The sequence below is a fragment of the Lampetra fluviatilis genome, chromosome 67, assembly GCF_964198595.1.
Source record: "Lampetra fluviatilis chromosome 67, kcLamFluv1.1, whole genome shotgun sequence".
In the NCBI taxonomy this organism is placed as follows: domain Eukaryota; kingdom Metazoa; phylum Chordata; class Hyperoartia; order Petromyzontiformes; family Petromyzontidae; genus Lampetra; species Lampetra fluviatilis.
This window is the reverse complement of record NC_136341.1, coordinates 2,732,696-2,757,598: the sequence shown is the minus strand read 5'-3', so window position 1 is coordinate 2,757,598 and position 24,903 is coordinate 2,732,696. Positions and strand designations below refer to the sequence as shown.

Below are 24,903 nucleotides of genomic sequence, written 5' to 3'. Positions count from 1 at the left end.
CCAGGGAAATCTTGGATGGAAAAACAATAAAAATATCGCGACGTTTCGATTGCAACACAAGCAATCGTCTTCAGGTGAGAGAGGGATGATTGCCTGTGTTGCGAACGTGTCTCTCGCTCTCATCATCATCACGGTGGCTAGGAGATGTTGACTACCTCGCCTCGTCTACAGGAGGTCATGGGTTCCATCCCGACAATGACGATGCCTGCTGCTGTATATTTGGAGTTTGCGTCTCTCTCTCTCATCATCATCACGGTGGCTAGGAGATGTTAACTACCTCGCCTGGTATGCAGGAGGTCGTGGGTTCGATCCCGACCCTGACTATGCCTGCTGTTGTATATTTGGAGTCTGCGTCTCTCTCATCATCATCATCATCACAGTGGCTAGGCAATGTTGACTACCTCGCCTGGTATGCAGAAGGTCGTGGGTTCGATCCCGACAATGACGACGCCTGCTGCTGTATATTTGGAGTCTGCGTCTCTCTCTCTCATCATCATCACGGTGGCTAGGAGATGTTGACTACCTCGCCTGGTATGCAGGAGGTCGTGGGTTCGATCCCGACAATGACGATGCCTGCTGCTGCTGTATATTTGGAGTCTGCGTCTCTCTCTTATCATCATCATCACAGTGGCTAGGAGATATTGACTACCTCGCCTGGTATGCAGGAGGTCGTGGGTTCGATCCCGACCCTGACACCTGTATAATTGGAATTTTCATGTCTCTCTCATCATCATCACGGTGGCTAGGAGATGTTGACTACCTCGCTTGGTATACAGGAGGTCGTGGGTTCGATCCCGACCCTGACACCTATATAATTGGAATTTTCATGTTTCTCATCATCATCACGGTGGCTAGGAGATGTTGACTACCTCGCCTGGTATGCAGGAGGTCGTTGGTTCGATCCTGACCCTGACACCTGTATAATTGGAATTTTCATGTCTCTTTTCTCCCCGTAGTCGCGTGGATTTTTCCCCTCCGTATTTAAAATCATCGTCACGTGTTTAGAGTTTTTGGCTGCTTGGCATTTCCACGTGACAAGCTGCTGAGTTTAGCTGTTATTTGTGGCGCTTCTGAAAAACAGCTCATACCTCTGTGGTCCTTACCTGGGCAAATAAAAATAGTTGAATACAGTAATCCCTCGCCACTTCGCGGTTCAAGTTTCGCGGCCTCAGTGCATCGCGGATTTTTCAAAAATATTCATCGAAAAATAAAAATTCAAAAATACCGCCATATCGGCAGCCGTATTGCGGAAAGCAGCGTTGTTTCATCGTGATGCGCGAGAGAAACGGTTTCCCAGGATGAGAGACAAAGAGAGAAACTCTCTCAGAGGCTTTGTACATACTGTACCCACGGGCACTCGGACAAGGCGCGTGATTGGTATATAATACGTATCATAATACGTATCGTATGAGAGAGAGAGAGAGAATGTATAATATTAAGGTTTTATAATTAAATAGATTTAAGTAAAATATATGTGAGTGAGTGAATGTATAATATTAAGGTTTTATAATTAAATAGATTTAAGTGAAATATATATATATAAAGCATAAATATACATATTTTAAACATTCTGGTACCCACACACACACATATACGGAAATTCCTAGGGGGGCCAATCCTACTTTGCGGATTTTCACCTATCGCGAGGGGTTCCGGTCCCCATTAACCGCGATAAACGAAGGATCACTGTAGTTTTAGTCGTGTCCTTGTGTCTCGTACGCTGATTGTTGTTGTGATTTTCCATGTTCTGTCGACGCGCTCAGTCGCCAAACAGAAGCGCGAGGCGGACGCGGCGCTGTTCTCCGAGCTCCACCGGAAACTTCAAACCCAGGTGACGGCAAAAAACAGCCTCCTCCTCCTCCTCCACCATCATCATCCACTCTGCAGAATTCCCTCCCATCGTCTCAGTTCTCACCGAAGCTGTCAACTCTTCACCTGTTACAACTGTGATAAGAGTGCTGTGTACTTTTTGGTTCTTTAGGTAAAGTCACGTACAGTGATACCTCGGTTCACGAACTTAATTCGTGAACTGACTCTGGTCGCGAACCGAGTTGGTCGTGAACCGAGGCACATTTTCCCACAGGGTTCCATGCAAATCCGGTTAATCCGTTCTGACCTTTTTTTTTTGGTTTTTGAAGCACAAAAATATGAAACAAATTACAATACACATTAGTACTGTACAGTATAGTAATGTATAAAGAGAGAACACTAACCTTGCTTGAGATGACTTCAGTAAGCACTCAAACGGGTGAACTGTACAATACAGTAAGTACAGTATTGTACAGTACAGTAGTACAGTACTGTATGTGCTAAAAAGCACACCAAAAAGCAAAAAGTCACTGAAAGTGTCTTCACAGTACTCACAGTACTTCTTTCTGTGTCTCTTCTTCTCTCCACGATCTTCCTACAGGAAGTCACGACCACGTGACAGCCTGGAAATAGCATTGAAATGGCCGCGGCTCCTGTTCATGAACAGAAGCGGAGTTTGTGAACCGGAGCATATTTTTATGAACTTTTTCTGTTCGTGAACCGAGTTGTTCGTGAACCGAAGCGGAGTTTGTGAACCGGAGCATTTTTTTATGAACTTTTTCTGTTCGTGAACCGAGTTGTTCGTGAACCGAAGCGGAGTTCGTGAACCGAGGTATCACTGTATAAAGATAAAATAATAAATTAAATACTAGCATACGACGTTTCGATTGCAACACAAGCAATCATCGTCAGGTATAAATGAAATAGAAACACAAATCTAGTATGCTCAGAAATGGAATGCAATACGACAGAGAGTCGGATAACATAACAGCCAACACCCTACCTTGTTGATTACATTCTTCCTGAGAATGCTAAATACTAGCATACGACGTTTCGATTGCAACACAAGCAATCATCGTCAGGTATAAATGAAATAGAAACACAAATCTAGTATACTCAGAAATGGAATGCAATACAACAGAGAGTCGGATAACATAACAGCCAACACCCTACCTGGTTGATTACATTCTTCCTGAGAATGCTAAATACTAGCATACGACGTTTCGATTGCAACACAAGCAATCATCATGAGGTTTAAATGTATTATTATTTTATCTTTAGACGTGACTTTACCGAAAGAACCAAAGATTAATTCCTGCAGTCACGAAAGCTCCAAATTAAAAGAGTGCTGTTTGTTAGCTTTGACGCTGGGCAAAGGTCGCAAACGGGTTTTGATTCCTTACCCGTACCCGGCCGCACCAGGGTCGCAAATGGGTACCCGTACCCGGTCGTACCCGTACCCTACCCGTACCCGGTAGGGTACGGTAGGGTACGGGTATCGGGTACCCGATTGCGACCTCTGGGATGAAGCCATGTTGCAGGCGCGGGTGGGTTGATTCTAGGAACTTGAATTGTGAGAAGAGACAAGACGTTGGGAAATGAGTGACAAACGGTGACTCACCAGTGACTCACGGCCTACCCGTACCCGTACCCGGCCGCACCAGAGTCGCAAACGGGGACCCGTACCCGTACCCGGCCGTACCCGTACCCTACCCGTACCCTACCCGTACCCGGCCGGGTACGGGTAGGGTACGGGTATCGGGTACCTGATTGCGACCTCTGGGATGAAGCCATGTTGCAGGCGCGGGTGGGTTGATTCTAGGAACTTGAATTGTGAGAAGAGACAAGACGTTGGGAAATGAGTGACAAACGGTGACTCACCAGTGACTCACGGCCTACCCGTACCCGGCCGCACCAGGGTCGCAAACGGGTACCCGGCCGGGTATGGGTAGCCAGGTATCGGGTAGGGTACGGGTATCGGGTACCCGGTTGCGATCTCTGACGCTGGGCTGTTTTGGATCTTGGGGCCAATGCTCAGCAGCCTATGAGTATAGACGGTGGAAGGAAACCAGAGCACCCAAGGAAAGCCCACGCATGCGAGGGAGCACTGCTTTATCCCATCCATATGGAACAGACAGTGTTGAGACTGTGTGTCAGTGTTGAGGCTGTCAGTGTTGAGACTGTGTGTCAGTGTTGAGGCTGTCAGTGTTGAGACTGTGTGTCAGTGTGTGTGTCAGTGTTGAGGCTGTCAGTGTTGAGATTGTGTGTCAGTGTTGAGGCTGTGTGTGAGTGTTGAGACTGTGTGTCAGTGTTGAGGCTGTGTGTCAGTGTTGAGGCTGTGTGTCAGTGTTGAGACTGTGTGTCAGTGTTGAGACTGTGTGTCAGTGTTGAGGCTGTGTGTCAGTGTTGAGACTGTGTGTCAGTGTTGAGGCTGTGTGTCAGTGTTGAGACTGTGTGTCAGTGTTGATGCTGTGTGTCAGTGTTGAGACTGTGTGTCAGTGTTGAGTCTGTGTGTCAGTGTTGAGACTGTGTGTCAGTGTTGAGACTGTGTCAGTGTGTGTGTCAGTGTTGAGGCTGTCAGTGTTGAGATTGTGTGTCAGTGTTGAGGCTGTGTGTGAGTGTTGAGACTGTGTGTCAGTGTTGAGGCTGTGTGTCAGTGTTGAGACTGTGTGTCAGTGTTGAGGCTGTGTGTCAGTGTTGAGGCTGTGTGTCAGTGTTGAGACTGTGTGTCAGTGTTGAGGCTGTGTGTGAGTGTTGAGACTGTGTGTCAGTGTTGAGGCTGTGTGTCAGTGTTGAGGCTGTGTGTCAGTGTTGAGTCTGTGTGTCAGTGTTGAGACTGTGTGTCAGTGTTGAGACTGTGTGTCAGTGTTGAGGCTGTGTGTCAGTGTTGAGGCTGTGTGTCAGTGTTGAGACTGTGTGTCAGTGTTGAGGCTGTGTGTCAGTGTTGAGGCTGTGTGTCAGTGTTGAGTCTGTGTGTCAGTGTTGAGACTGTGTGTCAGTGTTGAGACTGTGTGTCAGTGTTGAGACTGTTAGTGTTGAGGCTGTGTGTCAGTGTTGAGGTTGCCTGTCAGTGTTGAGGCTGTGTCAGTGTTGAGGCTGTGTGTCAGTGTTGAGGCTGTCAGTGTTGAGACTGTGTCAGTGTTGAGGCTGTGTGTCAGTGTTGAGGCTGTCAGTGTTGAGACTGTGTCAGTGTTGAGGCTGTGTGTCAGTGTTGAGACTGTGTGTCAGTGTTGAGACTGTGTGTCAGTGTTGAGACTGTGTGTCAGTGTTGAGACTGTGTGTCAGTGTTGAGGCTGTGTGTCAGTGTTGAGACTGTGTGTCAGTGTTGAGGCTGTGTGTCAGTGTTGAGACTGTCAGTGTTGAGTGTCAGTGTCTGTGTGTCAGTGTTGAGACTGTGTGTCAGTGTTGAGACTGTGTGTCAGCCTTGAGTCTGTGTTCATATTGAAGCTACGGGTCAGTGTTGAGGTTTCGCGTCAACGTCCAGGCTCTGAGTTCGCGTTGCTCCTGTGCGTCGGTGTGTGGGAGCCTGCGTGTCTGCCTCTCGCTGCGTGGTGCATTAACACCGTGTGATGGCGTGTTGTGATACATGCAGGCCGTGCTGCGAAACCGCTGGGCCGCTCTTTACCTGCTGCTGTCGCTGGCAGAGAACCCACGAAAGCCACACGCCAAGGTAAATAGGCCTCGGCAAGGTCAGGTGAAAACAACGAGCCTTTTATTCTTTGGTTCTTTCGGTTAAGTCACGTCTAAAGATAAAATAATAAATTAAAATAATAGCGACGTTTCGATTGCAACACAAGCAATCATCATCAGGCATAAGAGAAATAGCAACAAAAATCTAACTAGAAAACTATAGACAGACATACAAGCAGACAGACATCACAAGGACACACAGAGAGAGGACACATATCGGCACAGAGAGAGGGGTCGTTTCTGTGACGGTCCCTTTTACCTTACCACAATACAATCACTCTACCCTTACCTTTAGCAAGGTAAGGTAAAAGGTGAAAATAACGAGCCTTTTACCTTACCACAATACAATCACTCTACCCTTACCTTTAGTAAGGTCAGGTAAAAGGTGAAAACAACGGGCCTTTTACCTTTCCACAATACAATCACTCTACCCTTACCTTTAGCAAGGTAAGGTAAAAGGTGAAAACAACGAGCCTTTTACCTTACCACAATACAATCACTCTACCCTTACCTTTAGCAAGGTAAGGTAAAAGGTGAAAACAACGGGCCGTTTACCTTACCACAATGCAGTCACTCTACCCTTACCTTTAGCAAGGTAAGGTAAAAGGCCAAAAGCAACGAGCCTACCTTTAAAACTACCTTTTACCCTCACCCCATACAAATGACCACAAATTATTCATCTGTAGAATACTTTCGATGATTCCAATTTTAAATGGAGGCCACGGACTGCGCCACGGAGCTTTTAGCGAGCGGTAAACACAAGGTGTTTACCGGGTAATACTTAGCGCTACCTTTACCCTACCCTTTACCTTACCCCTTGGCATGTCGACACCTTCACTCTTTTACCCGGTAAAAAGGGTGAATTACTTGACTTTGCCGAAGCCTAGCACCACGCCCGACCGCCCTAGTCTCCCCAGTGGCGTTGTTTTTACACACCGCACCAGGTACTCATTTGAGGCCGAGTCGACCAAGGGGAGGCCCAGGACGGGCTCAAATAATCGGTGTTGGCCGCGAGCGGGAATCGAACCCGGCTCGCCGCGCGGCGCTAATCGCCACGCCGCCCCCACCACCCCGTACAACAACAACAACCGCCATTCGCCACTAAGTGGCGGTGACGTCACCACGACGCTTGTGCCAGGCCATGTGCACCTTGAGGCCACGTGAAGTGTCGAACGCCCGCTGGCAGGAGGTCACGGGGCAGACCCAGCAGGTGCCACGGGTCGACTGACTGAAACGAGTGGCTGATGCACCACCTGTGCCCCCTACTGTGCCAAATTGCTGTGCTTTAGCCACCCGGCGCTCCGCTCGTTGTTGTGAGCGTCGCTCCTCCGCCCTCCGTTGTTGTTGGAGGGCGACTGCCTCCAACTGCCCAGTAGCGTCCTTCACGAGCTATCTTTACCCTACCCTTGACCTTACCCCTTGGCATGTTGACACCTTCACCAAAAAAGGGTTAAATTATCTTCTTGGTTCTTTCGGTAAAGTCACGTAGAAGGGAAATAAAATAATAAAAATAAAACATAATAACATTTCCCTTCTACGTGACTTTACCGAAAGAACCAAGAAGATGAATCCCTGCAGTCGCGAAAGCTTTAAATTGAACTTTAAGCGTAAATTACCTTACCTTACCGAGGCCTAAAATGTAAACCTGACTCTCGGATCGACTGCGAGCAGAATCGATTCAATCGACTCCTCGATTCACGATCCACAAGACCATATATGGGCAGAGACACGCCCCTACTGGCAACGCCACGCCCACATCCCTTAATTGTCCGATCGGCGATTTCATCGGGTGCACGATTTCATTGCAATGACAGCGCCAGCATGAACCCGACGTCGACAAGCTGACCGGTCCACTCATCAACAGTCTTCCGTACCCCACCGACCCTAACGCACGACCTCTCTGACCCCCGCCCGCCCGCCCGCCCGCACAGCTGATGAGCGGCTCTGCGCTCTTTGGGAACGGCCTGCCCCTCCTCGTCCACTCCACCCCCGCAACACGTCCCCAGAGCCTCCCGCTGCCTCTGCTGGAAGCGGCAAGCGGCGTGGGGCAGGCCGGTGGGCAGCAGCAGCAGCGGGGTGGGTTGGCGAGTTCCGCAAGCTTCGGCAGCAGCGGAGTTAGCAGCGTCACGCCCAGCGGGATGCGAGGGCCCACGCCAACGCCTGAAAGCCTCTACCCGGGGTGGGTTTTTTACCGTCTTTTGTTGGATTTTCTGTTTGCGCATAGTCACTTTAAGATGTTTTCTTGTTCATGTTTTAGTTTTTTGTTTGTTGCGGTTGCACCCGATTCAAGAGCCGAATGGCTCACAGGGCTATACCTAATAAATGAACTTTGAAACTGTTAACTTTGGTTTACACCGTGCACGATACGCTGCCTAGCCATGCACAGTGGAGGTTTGTTTTGGGTGCGATCGCGTGAATACAGGTACGGTCATAGCTTGGTATACGTCGAATTTGGTACACGTCGTGTTTTGACGGGGAAAAGATGTCTTGGGATACGACGCCTTGCTTGGGATACGACGCCTTGCTTGGGATACGAGGTCTTGCTTGGGATACGACGCCTTGCTTGGGATTCGACGTCTTGCTTGGGATACGACGTCTTGCTTGGGATACGACGCCTTGCTTGGGATACGACGCCTTGCTTGGGATACGACGCCTTGCTTGGGATACGACGTCTTGCTTGGGATACGACGCCTTGCTTGGGATACGACGCCTTGCTTGGGATACGACGCCTTGCTTGGGATACGACGTCTTGCTTGGGATACGACGCCTTGCTTGGGATACGACGCCTTGCTTGGGATACGTCTTGCTTGGGATACGACGCCTTTTTTTTTTAACGACACATTTTACGTAAATATTTACGCGATCTCACCCAAAAACCTCTATCGTGGATGATATCGGTCTCGAAAGCCTACAACGTGTCAAACCGCTTAGCCAGATGCCACGCTGTTTTAACCGTGCACGACTTCGCACGCGCAAACGCCAAAACCGCGGAGTGCTACCCCCGGCGTGCCGTTCTCACCGCCGTTCTCACCGTCGTTCTCACCGCTGTTCTCACCGCCGCTCCCTCCCGCTGTGGCCGCAGGCAGTCTCACCGCACGCCGGCGGACGGCACGGCTCGCCAGGCGTGGCCCGCGCAGTGCGGGCCCTACGGCCTTGTGGCCCGTAGCGACACGCACGGCGCACGCGCCGAGGGCGACATCAACAGTGAGTGTCCGTGTGTGTGTGTGAGTGTGTGTGAGTGTGTGTGAGAGTGTGTGAGAGTGTGTGAGAGTGTGTGAGTGTGAGTGAGAGTGTGAGTGTGTGTGTGAGTGTGTGTGTGAGTGTGTGTGAGTTTGTGTGTGTGTGAGTGTGTGTGTGTGTTTGTGAGTGTATGGGGTGTTGGTACAGTAGGGGGCACAGGTGGTGCATCAGCCAGTCATCTTGGTCATCTCACGGGCTAGAGAAGAGATGGAGTGATGTGGTACAGGAGGACGTGGAGTTGAGTGGACTTGCCGATGACTGGTACCAGCGGTGTCAAGATCGGCCTCAGTGGAGGAGGCTCGTGAAGGACGCTACTGGGCAGTTGGAGGCAGTCGCCCTCCAACAACAACGGAGGGCGGAGGAGCGACGCTCACAACAACGAGCGGAGCGCCGGGTGGCTAAAGCACAGCAATTTGGCACAGTAGGGGGCACAGGTGGTGCATCAGCCACTCGTTTCAGTCAGTCGACCCGTGGCACCTGCTGGGTCTGCCCCGTGACCTCCTGCCAGCGGGCGTTCGACACTTCACGTGGCCTCAAGGTGCACATGGCCTGGCACAAGCGTCGTGGTGACGTCACCGCCACTTAGTGGCGAATGGCGGTTGTTGTTGTTGTACGGGGTGGTGGGGGCGGCGTGGCGATTAGCGCCGCGCGGCGAGCCGGGTTCGATTCCCGCTCGCGGCCAACACCGATTATTTGAGCCCGTCCTGGGCCTCCCCTTGGTCGACTCGGCCTCAAATGAGTACCTGGTGCGGTGTGTAAAAACAACGCCACTGGGGAGACTAGGGCGGTCGGGCGTGGTGCTAGGCTTCGGCAAAGTCAAGTAATTCACCCTTTTTACCGGGTAAAAGAGTGAAGGTGTCGACATGCCAAGGGGTAAGGTAAAGGGTAGGGTAAAGGTAGCGCTAAGTATTACCCGGTAAACACCTTGTGTTTACCGCTCGCTAAAAGCTCCGTGGCGCAGTCCGTGGCCTCCATTTAAAATTGGAATCATCGAAAGTATTCTATATGAATAAAGCGTTCTTCCTAGCATTTACCCGTTACAAACCTAGTTCATGTGTAGTAGTGCCCCAGTAATTACCATGTTATGGGGTCATTTGTATGGGGTGAGGGTAAAAGGTAGGGTAAAGGTAGGCTCGTTGCTTTTGACCATTTACCTCACCTTGCTAAAGGTAAGGGTAGAGTGATACTGGTAGGAATCTCCTGGTTACACCAGCGCACAGGGGATTATTGTGTCTGTCCGTCGTGCATCCAAAAATGGGAGGGGTGGGGCTGGGAGGGGAGGGTGGGGAGGGGGGTAAAGGGTAGGGTAAAGGTAGCGCTAAGTATTACCTGGTAAATACCTTGTGTTTACCGCTCGCTAAAAGCTCCGTGGCGCAGTCCGTGGCCTCCAGCTAATAGATGGGGCCGTTTACTTGGTAAAATAATAACAAGTATAACCCGTTAAAACAAAGTTTTTCACTATAAATCCTTTTTTATGCGTGGCGGCTAGAGTCCTCTCGTCCTCTGGCTTGAGATGGCTGCCACCTATGGGTCAGATGATTGCATTGCACCATTAAGCAATTGGTAATTAAATATGATATTTTTGTCCTAAAAAGTGTAACATTTCACAAACATTAATTGTCACGCACAACGAGTCTGTGTGGAAAATGTCAGCTCGATTGGATCACGGGAAGTGGGTTAAAAAACGACCGATAGATTTGCACGGTCGTAAGCGCGCAAGCAAGTGAACTTAATATAAAGGATTTAAAAATAGTTTCAATTTGTAGTCTTGGTGATGCCTCTGCTGTGGTTGATGTCACTCTGTGTGTTGCGTGTGTTGTGTGTGTTGTGTGTGTGTGTTGTGTGTGTGTGCCCAGCCTCTGTGGAGCTTTCGGAGTCTCTGCTGGTTCGCGATCTTCTCTACGTCTTCCAGGGGATTGAGGGAACCTACGTGCGGATGAGCCCCACCGAGGGGGCCTATCTCATAGACCCCAAGGTGGGACCCCCTTTCTCCTGAACCCCCGTTAGAAACACATGCAACCATTGCGCAATGATTACACATTCAGACGCTGTCTTTCCAACAGACCTGTTCTTCACCTGAGGACGGCTGCTTGCGTTGTGGCCGAAACGTCGTGAGAATTATTTTATTATGTTTAATTTTTTATTATTTTATTATTTCCATTCTACGTGACTTTACCGAAAGAACCAAGAAGATGAATCCCTGCAGTCACGAAAGCTTTGAATCTAAATATATATATTTTTTCTTTCTATAATTAGGTGGGTGCCCCCAAGTCTCTGCGTGACGTGACGTCGCGTCTCTCGGAGATCGGATGGCTGCACAACAAAGTGCGCAAGTACGTCGACCAGCGCGCCCTCGACCGTGCCTTCGGCCTCGTGGGGCAGGTGAGTGGGGGGGAGGGGGCAGCCGAGTGAGTGAGTGGGGGCAGCCGAGTGAGTGAGTGGGGGGCAGCCGAGTGAGTGAGTTTGGGCAGCCGAGTGAGTGAGTTTGGGCAGCCCAGTGAGTGAGTTGGAGGCAGCTGAGTGAGTGAGTTCGGGCAGCCGAGTGAGTGAGTTCGGGGCAGCCAACATCGGCGAATATCTGAACCAGTCTTTGGGCCTCCCCGATTAGCATGGTTGACTACGTGCGCTGTGAAATAAGATCTCTGTATATACATACATAGGTCAGCTCAGCCTTAACATGAGTAGCTGGTGCGATGTGTAAACATTTACACTGGGGCAGGGTGTGGGGCAGAGGTCGCAAACGGGTTTTGATGCCTTACCCGTACCCGGCCGCACCAAGGTCGCAAACGGGTACCCGTACCCGGCCGGGTACGGGTAGCCGGGTATCGGGTAGGGTATGGGTATCGGAGGGTACCCGGTTGCGACCTCTGGTGTAGGGAACGTCCGGCCGTACGAGACCCACAAAATCATTTGGGTCTGGCCCTGCCAAGGCAACTGCAGGCGGGACTTGAAATTCGATTAATCTCGGAGCAAACCTGGCAAAGCAGTTGGGAGTAGCAGCAATACCGGCTAACTTCACATGCCTCGCCAAAGAAAAGCAGTTTTCCAGCCCGTCGCATTAGGGGGCGAGTTAATGAAATGTTCGAGCAAATATAACGGGGCTAATTTTTAAGTTGATCATTTTGTACGGCCCCGCGAATGATGTTGCAAATATCCGAATGCCCCTTGGCAGAGAAAAGGTTCTAAACAGTCGTTTTGTAAAATTTTTATATTTTTAAATTTTTTAAATTTTACTTTTATGAATTTTAATTTTTTTTATCTGCCTGACTTTACCGAAAAAACCCAATAATATGAATCCTTGCAGTCACGAAAGCTTCAAATCTAGAATGAAGTCGTTTTGTCAGGGCTAATCGCGTGGGTTATACCACCGGAGCTAAGGGGCCATCCATAAATGACGTCACGCGATTTTGGACGATTTTTTACCCCCCCCACCTCCCTCGTCACACGGCGTCACAAAAATTCAGACACCCCCCCCCCTCGAATATGACATCACAAAGCTCTGCCCCCCCCCCCCCCAAAACCATATTTCTATTTTGAAAATAAAACATGCTACAAATCGCTTTAAACTATTATCGTTGTAGTGCGTATTTAATGTGGCGCTGCACTCTGATGTTGTGGGAGAAAACATTAATTAAAAGTCTATTCAATTAAGTAGAACGTTTTGATTTAAAGCTTCTTTCGTGACTGCAGGGATTCATCTTCTTGGTTCTTTCGGTAAAGTCACGTAGAAGGGAAATAATAAAATAAGAAATAAAACAATAAAAATTCTCACAAATAGTGAATTCTCACAAGTTGTGAAAATTTTTATTGTTTTATTTTTGTATTGCTTCATATTTTTATTTATTATTTTATTATTTCACTTCTACGTGACTTTACCGAAAGAACCAAGAATTTAAGTAGAACGTGTTGTCTATATTTATTTAAAGTTGCTCATTTTGATGTGACGTCACATTTCTCAAACCCCCGCCCCCCCTCGTCACACATCGTCACAAATGTCTGACCCCCCCCCCCCCCCCCCGGGTGCATGACGTCATTTAGGGACGGCCCCAAAGCATCGATAACAAATTGTCCACGTGTTCAGCCCTTAGAGGAAGCATTCACACAACAGCAGAAATGTTGGCCAATGGTCCAAACATCATCGCAGATTTTTGTATCCTGCAACCAGCTGGGCCTAAAACATTACTCCACCGGGGAGCGTGGTGCTGATCACGCCCACCCTCTCGCGGGGTGCGAGCCAGCCTCCGTAGGTGTAACCGTGTGTTTCCGTGTTCACAGAGCTTCTGCGCTGCTCTTCATCAAGAGCTGAAAGAATTCTATCGGCTCATCTCTGTACTCCACTCCCAGGTGACAGAAACACACCGCGCACGCAACATCGCACCCGGGTTGTCACTTTAAATCAGGGGTGGGGAAGTTTTTTCCTGGCAAGGGACATTCGGATGTTCACAACATAATTCGCGGGGCCGTACAAAATTATCGACTTTAAAAAATTAACCCGTAAAAACAAAGTTTTCACTCTAAATCCTTTATATGCGTGGCGGCTAGAGTCCTCTCGTCCTCTGGCTTGAGATGGCTGCCACCTATGGGTCAGATGATTGCCTGCCACCATTAAGCAATTGGTAATTAAATATACATTTTTTTTTCCTAAAAAGTGTAAAGTTATGGAAAAAAATTTTCACGAAAATAAATTGTCACGCACAACGAGTCTGTGTGCAAAATGTCAGCTCGATTGGATCACGGTGAAGTGGGTTAAAAAACGACCGAAAGATTTGCACGGTCGTAAGCGCGCAAGCAAGCAAGTGAACTTAATATAAAGGATTTAAAAATTAGTCCCCTCATAATTGGTCGGACATTTGATCAACTCGCCCCTAACGCAATGGCTGGAACAGGTCCGTGTGAGGCCCGCGGCCCGGACGTTCCCCACCCCGGTTTTGAATCAACTTGAGCCTGTACCCCGATGTTGGTCCGCGTCAGAGGTCGCAAACGGGTTTTGATTCCTTACCCGTACCCGTACCCGGCCGCACCAGGGTCGCAAACGGGTACCCGTACCCGGCCGCACCCGTACCCTACCCGTAACCGGCCGTAGGGTACGGGTAGGGTACGGGTATCGGGTACCCGATTGCGACCTCTGGGATGAAGCCATGTTGCAGGCGCGGGTGGGTTGATTCTAGGAACTTGAATTGTGAGAAGAGACAAGACGTTGGGAAATGAGTGACAAACGGTGACTCACCAGTGACTCACGGCCTACCCGTACCCGGCCGCACCAGGGTCGCAATCGGCTACCCGTACCCGGTCGGGTACAGGTAGCCGGGTATCGGGTAGGGTACAAGTATCGGGTACCCGGTTGCGACCTCTGCCCGTCGCACCCGCCCCCCCCCCCCCCGCTACGAACGGGCGAGTGGCAAGTGGCAGGTCAGGTGCCGAGTGACCTCGGCTTGTTGACAAAGCGGCCGCTCGCCACCGGCGAGTAGCGTGGCTGGCTACGTACGGTGCGAAAGAAGTTGAACGTGCGTACATGCATGTTGATGGTGGTGATATCGATGGTGATGACGGTGATGTTGATGGTGGTGATGTTGGTGGTGATGATGTTGATGTTGGTGATGTTGATGGTGATGATGTTGATGGTGGTGATGTTGATGGTGATGATGGTGATATCGATGTTGATGACAGTGATATTGATGATGGTGATATTGAATGGTGATAGCAATGTTGATGAGTGATGTTGATGATCGCGATAACGATATTGATGATGGTGTCATTGATGTTGATATCGATGTTGATGTTGATATCGATGTTGATGACAGTGATCTTGATGATCGTGATGTTGATGGAGATATTGATGTTGATGACCGTGATCTTGATAACGGTGATCTTGATGTTGATGGTGATATTGATGTTGATGACGGTGATCTTGATGATGGTGATATTGATGATGACGGTGATCTTGATGTTGATGACAGTGATCTTGATGATCGTGATGTTGATGATGGTGATATCGATGTTGATGACAGTGATCTTGATGATGGTGATGTTGATGATGGTGATGTTGATGACGGTGATGTTGATGACAGTGATCTTGATGATCGCGATCTTGATGTTGATGTTGATATCGATCTTGATGACGGTGATCTTGATGATCGTGATGTTAATGACCGTGATCTTGATGACGGTGATCTTGATGTTGATGACCGTGATCTTGATGACAGTGATCTTGATGTTGATATCGATCTTGATGACGGTGATCTTGATGACGGTGATCTTGATGATCGTGATGTTGATGACCGTGATCTTGATGACGATGACCGTGATCTTGATGACAGTGATCTTGATGTTGATATCGATCTTGATGACCGTGATCTTGATGACGGTGATCTTGATGTTGATATCGATGTTGATGACCGTGATCTTGATGACGGTGATCTTGATGATCGTGATGTTGATGACCGTGATCTTGATGACGGTGATCTTGATGTTGATGACCGTGATCTTGATGACAGTGATCTTGATGTTGATATCGATCTTGATGAAGGTGATCTTGATGTTGATGTCGACTGCCGCAGCTGAACGTGGAGGAGGACCTGGGTGTGAACGTCGGCCCCGAGGGTTCCCTCACCCTGCGCCGTCTCCTCGTGTGGACGTCGGAGCCCAGGCAGCGTCTCCACTCGCTCGCCGCACTCGTAGATCGCTGTCACGGTGAGGACACTCCGGAGGTCGCTAACGGGTTCTGATTCCTTACCCGTACCTGTACCCGGCCGCACCAGGGTCGCAAACGGGTACCCTACCCGTACCCGATTGCGACCTCTGGGATGAAGCCATGTTGCAGGCGCGGGTGGGTTGATTCTAGGAACTTGAATTGTGAGAAGAGACAAGACGTTGGGAAATGAGTGACAAACGGTGACTTACCAGTGACTCACGGCCTACCCGTACCCGGCCGCACCAGGGTCGCAAACGGGTACCCGTACCCGGCCGGGTACGGGTAGCCAGGTATCGGGTAGGGTACGGGTATTGGGTAGGGTACGGGTATCGGGTACCCGGTTGCGACCTCTGGAACACGCTACCCACACGCTACCCACACGCTTGTGGCGTGCTTCGAATGCAGGAACACGCTTACACGGGGACACGTACATTGAGGAATGCGCGTATGTTGATGATGTTGTTAATGATGATATTGATGACGACGATGATGCTGTTGATGATGTTGATGATGTACAAGCCAGAAGCGAGGGGAGACAGCTCCCCGTTGTGTGATGATGATGATGATGACGATGACGACGATGTTGCTGATGATGATATCAATGATGCCGCTGATGATGATGCCGCTGATGACGATGATGCTGTTGATTATGTTGATGATGTTGATGATGTACAAGCCAGAAGCGAGGGGAGACAGCTCCCCGTTGTGTGATGATGATGACGACGACGACGATGTTGCTGCTGCTGATGATGCCGCTGATGATGATGCCGCTGATGACGATGATGCTGTTGATTATGTTGATGATGTTGATGATGTACAAGCCAGAAGCGTGGGGAGACAGCTCACCGTTGTGTGATGATGATGACGACGACGACGATGTTGCTGCTGCTGATGATGCCACTGATGATGATGCCGCTGATGACGATGCTGTTGATTATGTTGATGATGTTGATGATGTACAAGCCAGAAGCGAGGGGAGACAACTCCCCGTTGTGTGATGATGATGATGATGACGATGACGACGATGTTGCTGATGATGATATCGATGATGACGATGATGCTGTTGATTATGTTGATGATGTTGATGATTTCGATTTAAAGCTTTCGTGACTGCAGGGATTCATCTTCTTGGTTCTTTCGGTAAAGTCACGTAGAAGGGAAATAATAAAATAATAAAAATAAAACATAATAAAATACAATTCTCACGACGTTTCGGCCACAACGCAAGTAGCCGTCCTCAGGTGAAATATATACATGCTTCAAGCCTGGTGCTGTTTCATTCAGACGCTGTCGCCTCGACAGACCTGCTCTTCACCTGAGGACGGCTGCTTGCGTTGTGGCCGAAACGTCGTGAGAATAATTTTATTATGTTTTATTTTTATTATTTTATTACTTCCCTTCTATGTGACTTTACCGAAAGAACCAAGAAGATGTTGATGATGTACAAGCCAGAAGCGAGGGGAGACAGCTCCCCGTTGTGTGATGATGACGACGACGATGTTGCTGCTGCTGCTGATGATGATATTGATGATGCCGCTGATGATGATATTGACGTTGCCGCTGGTGTTCCAGGCCGCAAGGGAGGGGAGCTGGCCTCGCGCGTGCACGCGTACACGCGCTCCGGCTCTCCGTGCGTCCGCTCGCTGGCGCGTCACCTGCTGGGTCTCGTGTCTCTGCCACTGCACACGATGCTGTCTCGCTGGATCTACGACGGGGAGCTCGAGGACACGTTCCACGAGGTGGGAGACACGGGGGGAGACGCTGGGGGAGACACACGGGGGATGGGGAGACACGGGGAGGCACACGGGGTGAGACAAGGGGTGAGACACGGGGTGAGACACGGGGTGAGACACTGGGTGAGACACTGGGTGAGACACTGGGTGAGACACGGGGTGAGACACTGGGGGAGACGCGGTGGGAGACACACGGAGGGAGACACACGGGGGATGAGGAGACACGGGGAGGCACACGGGGTGAGACAAGGGGTGAGACGCGGGGTGAGACACGGGGTGAGACAAGGGGTGAGACACGGGGTGAGACGCTGGGTGAGACACGGGGTGAGACACACGGGGAGATGCACGGGGGAACACACGGGGGGACACACGGGGACGGGGGACACACGGGGGGAGACACGAGTAGACACGGGGAGACATGGAGGACGACTGAGAGGGACACGACGTCACACAGGGACACGCGCTTTGACGCGTGGCGGCGTGGCGGTGTTGTACCACCCCGTGGTGTGCCGCACAGCGCCGTGTCCGGATCGTTGTGGTGGCCGTGCTGTGGTGTGACGTTACGTGTTGACACGCCCTGCCGTGCTGTGTTGTGACGTTACGTTACGTGTTGACACGCCCTGCCATGGTGTGTTGTGACGTCACGTGTTGACACGCCCTGCCATGGTGTGTTGTGACGTCACGTTACGTGTTGACACGCCGTGCTGTGTTGTGACGTCACGTGTTGAAATGCCCTGCCGTGCTGTGGTGTGACGTCACGTGTTGACACGTCCTGCCGTGGTGTGTTGTGACGTTACGTGTTGACACGCCCTGCCGCGCTGTGTTGTGACGTTACGTTACGTGTTGACACGCCGTGCTGTGGTGTGACGTTACGTGTTGACACGCCCTGCCGTGCTGTGTTGTGACGTTACGTTACGTGTTGACACGCCGTGCTGTGGTGTGACGTCACGTGTTGACACGCCCTGCCGTGTTGTGTTGTGACATCACGTTACGTGTTGACACGCCCTGCTGTGGTGTGTTGTGATGTTACGTGTTGACACGCCCTGCCGTGCTGTGTTATGATGACGTTACGTGATGACACGCCCTGCTGTGTCGTGTTGTGACGTTACGTGTTGACACGCCCTGCTGTGGTGTGTTGTGACGTTACGTGTTGACACGCCCTGCCGTGCTGTGTTATGATGACGTTACGTGTGGACACGCCCTGCTGTGTCGTGTTGTGACGTTACGTGTTGACACGCCCTGCTGTGGTGTGTTGTGACGTTACGTGTTGACACGCCCTGCTGTGTCGTGTTGTGACGTTACGTGTTGACACGCCCTGCTGTGTCGTGTTGTGACGTTACGTGTTGACACGCCCTGCTGTGTCGTGTTGTGACGTTACGTGTTGACACGCCCTGCCGTGCTGTGTTGTGACGTTACGTTACGTGTTGACACGCCGTGTTGTGTTGTGGTGTGACGCCCCGCCCCCCTCCCCCGCCGCCCCCCCTGCCCCCTCCCCCCCTGACCCCCGACCCCCCACCCCCCCCAGTTCTTCGTGGCGGCCGACCCGGGGGTGAAAGCGGAGCGCCTGTGGCACGACAAGTACTCGCTGCGCAAGTCCATGATCCCCTCCTTCATCTCCAGCGAGCAGGCACGGAAGGTGAGCGCAGTAGACCCCAAACATCGCACTCTGTTGTGGTATCTACTATAGGGGAAGTACTATCTACTATAGTATTTACTATAGGGGCAGTAGTGTCTCTTGTAGTATCTACTATAGGGGCAGTAGTGACTCTGTTGTAGTATCTACCAGAGGTGGGACAAAGTCATTGTTATGCAAGTCCAAGTCGAGTCGCAAGTCATCAAATTCATGACTCGAGTCTGACTCGAGTCCAAGTCACATGACTCGAGTCCACATCTCATAGGTGGGACAAAGTCATTGTTATGCAAGTCTAAGTCGAGTCGCAAGTCATCAAATTCATGACTCGAGTCTGACTCGAGTCCAAGTCACATGACTCGAGTCCACACCTCTGGTATCTACTATAGGGGAAGTACTATCTACTGTAGTATTTACTATAGAGGCAGTAGTGTCTCTTGTAGTATCTACTATAGGGGCAGTAGTGTCTGTTGTCGTATCTACTATAGGGGCAGTACTATCTACTGTAGTATCTACTATAGGGGAAGTACTATCTACTGTAGTATTTACTATAGGGGCAGTAGTGTCTCTTGTAGTATCTACTATAGGGGCAGTAGTGTCTGTTGTCGTATCTACTATAGGGGCAGTACTATCTACTGTAGTATCTACTATAGGGGCAGTACTATCTACTGTAGTATCTACTATAGGGGCAGTACTATCTGTTGTAGTATCTATTATAGGGGCAGTAGTGTCTGTTGTAGTATCTACTATAGGGGCAGTACTATCTACTGTAGTATCTACTATAGGGGCAGTACTATCTACTGTAGTATCTACTATAGGGGCAGTAGTGACTCTGTTGTAGTATCTACTATAGGGTCAGTACTATCCACCGACTCTACTGTAGTATCTACTATAGGGGCTGTAGTATCAGCTGACTCTACTGTAGTGTAGTGTATAGTGTGTAGTGTAGTGTATAGTGTAGTGTAGTGTATAATAGTGTGTAGTGTAGTGTATAATAGTGTGTAGTGTAGTGTATAATAGTGTGTAGTGTAGTGTACAGTGTATAATAGTGTGTAGTGTAGTGTGTAGTGTATAGTGTAGTATACTAGTACAGCACTAGTGTGTAGTCTATAGTGTAGTGTATAGTGTAGTAGTGTCTAGTGTAGTGTAAAGCGTAGTGTCTAGTGTGTAGTGTATAGTGTAGTGTAAAGCGTAGTGTATAGTGTAGTGTATAGTGTATAGTGTAGTGTAAAGCGTAGTGTATAGTGTAGTGTAGTGTGTAGTGTATAGTGTAGTGTAGTGTGTTGTATATAGTGTAGTGTAAAGCGTAGTGTATAGTGTAGTGTAAAGCGTAGTGTCTAGTGTATAGTGTAGTGTATAGTGTAGTGTATAGTGTATAGTGTAGTGTAAAGCGTAGTGTCTAGTGTGTAGTGTATAGTGTAGTGTAGTGTGTAGTGTATAGTGTAGTGTAAAGCGTAGTGTCTAGTGTGTAGTGTATAGTGTAGTGTATAGTGTAGTGTATAGTGTATAGTGTAGTGTAAAGCGTAGTGTCTAGTGTGTAGTGTATAGTGTAGTGTAGTGTGTAGTGTATAGTGTAGTGTAGTACACTAGTATCAATCACGACGTTTCCAACGCAACACAAGCGTCCGTCATCAGACGCCTGCGTTCCGTTGGAAGCGTCGTGATTTAATTTAATTCATATTATTTTATTATTTCACCTCCGTGACTTTACCGAAAGCACCAAAGAGTATTGCCCCACACAGCCGTTGAAGGCGACGTGGCGGGGGATCTCTGTGCTTTGCAGGTGCTTTCAATCGGGAAGTCCATCAACTTCCTGCACCAGGTGTGTCAGGACCGGACGCTGAGCACGCGACCCAGACCCAGCTCGCAACTCAAGGATCAAAGGCACGGGCTCACGGCTGGCGACGGAGGTGAGGAACGCACAAAGACAAAGATCCACCACCGCCACCCCCCCCCCCCCCGGCGCCCCGCTTGTTTAGCCGTGAAGTGTCAACTGGGTCGGTCCCCGTGACCTCCTGTCAGCGGATCGAGGGGGCTAAACGGGGGCGGCACGGGCTAGAGAAAAGATGGAGCGATGTGGTACAGGAGGACGTGGAGCTGAGTGGACTTAAATTTCGATTTAAAGCTTTCGTGACTGCAGGGATTCATCTTCTTGGTTCTTTCGGACTTGACGATGACTGGTACCAGCGGTGTCAAGATCGGCCTCTGTGGAGGAGGCTCGTGAAGGACGCTACTGGGCAGTTGGAGGCAGTCGCCCTCCAACAACAACGGAGGGCGGAGGAGCTTCGCTCACAACAACGAGCGGAGCGCCGGGTGGCTAAAGCACAGCGAGTTGGCACAGTAGGGGGCACAGGTGGTGCATCAGCCAGTCATCTCGGTCAGTCGACCTGTGGCATCTGGGTCTGCCCCGTGACCTCCTGCCAGCGGGCGTTCGACACTTCATGTGGCCTCAAGGTGCACATGGCCTGGCACAAGCGTCGTGGTGACGTCACCGCCACTTAGTGGCGAATGGCGGTTGTTGTTGTTGTTGTTGTTGTGTCACTGTGTGTGTGTGTCACTGAGTGTGTGTCACTGTGTGGGTGTGTGGGGAGTGGTGGCGCAGTGGTTAGCGCTACGCTGCGCTACAAACCCGGCGACCCGGGTTCGATTCTCGCTCACGGCCAGCACTGGTGACAATTGTCTGAACCGGTCCTGGGCCTCCCCTAGGTCGACTCGGCCTCAAATGAGTACCTGGTGCAGTGTGTAGTAAACATCGCCACTGGGGAGACAAAGGCGGCCGGGCGTGGTGCTGGCCACCCACCCCCTCGTGTGCTGTGCCGGCCTTCATAGGTGCTCGCTAACAGCACTTGCCCCTACAGTCTGTTGAGGCTACGCGGGGGATCTTCGTCTTTGGGGAGCGGTGGAGTTCGATTCCCGCTCACGGCCAACGGCGGCGGCGAATATCTGAACCCGTTCTGGGCCACCCCTAGGTCAACTCGGCTGTAATTGGGTAAAGTCACGTAGGTAAAAAATAATAATAAAATAGAATAATAATAAATGAAAATAACTAAATTAAATCGCGACGTTTCGGAGGCAACGCAAGTCTCCGTCTTCAGGTGAGGGGACCGTCACAGCCAGATTTAGCGTGTCAAGTGAAGAGAAATCCAAGAGACAAGATCTTATATATACTGGTTCAGGGGAGGGGGGAGGAGCTTATCTAAATGTGGCAGTTGGGGACTGGGAGGGTGGGGGGGGGAGTGGGCGGGGCTAGAAGGGGAAGGTGGGTGGGGCTAGAAGGGGGAGGTGGGCGGGGCTAGAAGGGGAGGTGGGCGGGGATAGAAGGGGGAGGTGGGCGGGGCTAGAAGGGAAGGTGGGGGGCTAGAAGGGGGAGGTGGGCGGGGCTAGAAGGGGAAGGTGGGCGGGGCTAGAAGGGGAGGTGGGCGGGGCTAGAAGGGAAGGTGGGCGGGGCTAGAAGGGGAGGTGGGTGGGGCTAGAAGGGGGAGGTGGGCGGGGCTAGAAGGGGGAGGTGGGTGGGGCTAGAAGGGATGGTGGGTGGGGCTCGAAGAGGAGGTTGGGCGGGGCTAGAAGTGGAGGTGGGCGGGGCTAAAAGGGAAGGAACAGCTGATACACCTCGGAATTACTGCCGATGTTAGCTGCCAAAACCAAAAACAGAGCAGCGCTGTTAAACGCTGGGGATGTCAACAACTCGGTAAAATAGACTGGTACCTCATCTTCTTGGTTCTTTCGGTAAAGTTACGTAGAATGGAAATAATAAAATAATAAAAATAAAACATAATAAAATACAATTCTCACGACGTTTCGGCCACAACGCAAGCAGCCGTCCTCAGGTGAAGACCAGGTCTGTCGGGGAGACAGAGTCTTTCACCTGAGGACGGCTGCTTGCGTTGTGGCCGAAACGTCGTGAGAATTGTATTTTATTATGTTTTATTTTTTTTATGTTTGATTATTTCCCTTCTACGTGACTTTACCGAAAGAACCAAGAAGATGAATCCCTGCAGTCACGAAAGCTTTAAATCGAAATAAAATACAATTCTCACGATTGTATTTTATTATGTTTGAGAATTGTATTTTATGAAGTTTTATTTTTATTATTTTATTATTTCCATTCTACGTGACTTTACCGAAAGAACCAAGAAGATGAATCCCTGCAGTCACGAAAGCTTTAAATCGGAATCTTTCCAACGATCGCTCCGTTTGTACCCATCATCACGGTTGAAGTTACGTATATCTACGTTTGTACATCGGGTGTCTTTGTCTTTTGTGTGCAGACATCGAGTGGGAGTGGTCCCAGCTGCAGATCGACACGGTGTACGCACGCACGAGCCGTCACCTTCTGGACACGCTCAACTCACGATACCACCTCATGGAGCACATGCAGGCCATGAGGCGCTACCTGCTGCTTGGGCAGGGAGATTTCATACGCCACCTGATGGACCTGCTCAAGTGAGTCTCTCGCTCGGCTCGCCTCGCACAGAGGTCGCCAGAGGTCGCAACTGGGTACCCGATACCCGGCTACCCGTACCGGATACCCGTACCCTACCCGATACCCTACCCGATACCCGTACCCTACCCGATACCCGGCTACCCGTACCCGATACCCGTACCCTACCCGATACCCGGCTACCCGTACCCGATACTCGATACCCGTACCCTACCCGATACCCGGCTACCCGTACCCGTACCCTACACGATACCCGTACCCTACCCGATACCCGTACCCTACCCGGCTACCCGTACCCTACATGATACCCGTATCCTACCCGATACCCGTACCCTACCCGATACCCCGGCTACCCGTACCCTACACGATACCCGTACCCTACCCGATACCCGTACCCTACCCGGCTACCCGTACCCTACATGATACCCGTACCCTACCCGATACCCGTACCCTACCCGATACCCGTACCCTACCCGATACCCAGCTACCCGTACCCGATACCCGTACCCTACCCGGCTACCCGTACCCTACATGATACCCGTACCCTACCCGATACCCGTACCCTACCCGATACCGTACCCTACCCGATACCTGTACCCTACCCGATACCCGTACCCTACCCGATAACCCGTACCCTACCCGATACCCGTACCCTACCTGATACCCGGCCGGGTACGGGTAGGGTACGGGTACCCGATTGCTACCTCTGGGATGAAGCCACGTTGCAGGCGCGGGTGGGTTGATTCTAGGAACTTGAATTGTGAGAAGAGACAAGACGTTGGGAAATGAGTGACACGGTGACTCACCAGTGACTCACGGCCTACCCGTACCCGTACCGGGTACCCGTTTGCGACCCTGGTGCGGCCAGGTACGGGTAGGGGTACGGGTAGGGGTAACGGGTAGGCCGTGAGTCACTGGTGAGTCACCGTTTATTTTATTATTATTTTATGAATTCACTGCAGTCGACTCGGACTCAAATGAATACCTTGTGGTACCCCCCCCCTCATCATCTCCCCCCTCCTCCCCCCCCCTCCCTCCCTCCCCTCCCTCCCTCCTCCCCCCTCCCCTCCTCCCCCTCCCCTCCTCCCCCCTCCCCTCCTCATGCTCATGACCTCCCCTCCCCCCCTCCTCATCATCTCCCCCCCCCCCTCCCTCCCCCCCCCCTCCCCCCTCCCCTCCTCCCCCCCCTCCACTCCCCTCCTCCCCCCCCTTCCCCTCCTCATCATCTCCCCCCCCCCTCCTCCCCCCCCCCTCCCCCCTCCCTCCTCCCCCCCCTCCCCTCCTCCCCCCCCCTCCCCTCCTCATGACCTCCCTCCCCCCCTCCTCATGATCTCCTCCTTCCTCCTCTTATTCCCCCCTCCTTCCTCCCCCCCCCTCCCCTCCCCTCCCCTCCTCCCCCCCCCCTCCCTCCTCATCATCTCCCCCTCCCCTCCTCCCCCCCCTCCCCTCCTCCCCCCCCTCCCCCCTCCCTCTTCCCCCCCCCTCCCATCCTCCCCCCCCCTCCCCTCCTCATGACCTCCCTCCCCCCCTCCTCATGACCCCCCCCTCCCCTCCTTCTTCCTCCTCTTATTCCCCCACCCCCCGCAGACCGGAGCTGGCTCGCCCAGCCAACACGCTGTACCAGCACAACCTGACGGGCATCCTGGACACGTCGGTGCGCGCCACCAAC

General features: G+C 51.2%; 1 protein-coding gene across 1 annotated transcript in view; it reads left to right on the top strand.

Moving 5' to 3' along the window:
* Nucleotides 1-24,903, top strand: part of TUBGCP3 (tubulin gamma complex component 3) — a 39,197-nt gene that overhangs the window by 3,600 nt on the left and 10,694 nt on the right. Inside the window, exons 3-15 of the mRNA XM_078882782.1 lie at nt 1,764-1,831; nt 5,402-5,479; nt 7,431-7,678; nt 8,582-8,703; nt 10,596-10,714; nt 10,996-11,121; nt 13,015-13,083; nt 15,297-15,429; nt 17,003-17,169; nt 18,689-18,799; nt 20,577-20,703; nt 23,062-23,236; nt 24,822-24,900. Of these exons, the coding sequence (XP_078738908.1) occupies nt 1,764-1,831; nt 5,402-5,479; nt 7,431-7,678; nt 8,582-8,703; nt 10,596-10,714; nt 10,996-11,121; nt 13,015-13,083; nt 15,297-15,429; nt 17,003-17,169; nt 18,689-18,799; nt 20,577-20,703; nt 23,062-23,236; nt 24,822-24,900 (1,622 nt within the window). The remainder of the gene's footprint in view (nt 1-1,763; nt 1,832-5,401; nt 5,480-7,430; nt 7,679-8,581; nt 8,704-10,595; nt 10,715-10,995; nt 11,122-13,014; nt 13,084-15,296; nt 15,430-17,002; nt 17,170-18,688; nt 18,800-20,576; nt 20,704-23,061; nt 23,237-24,821; nt 24,901-24,903) is intronic.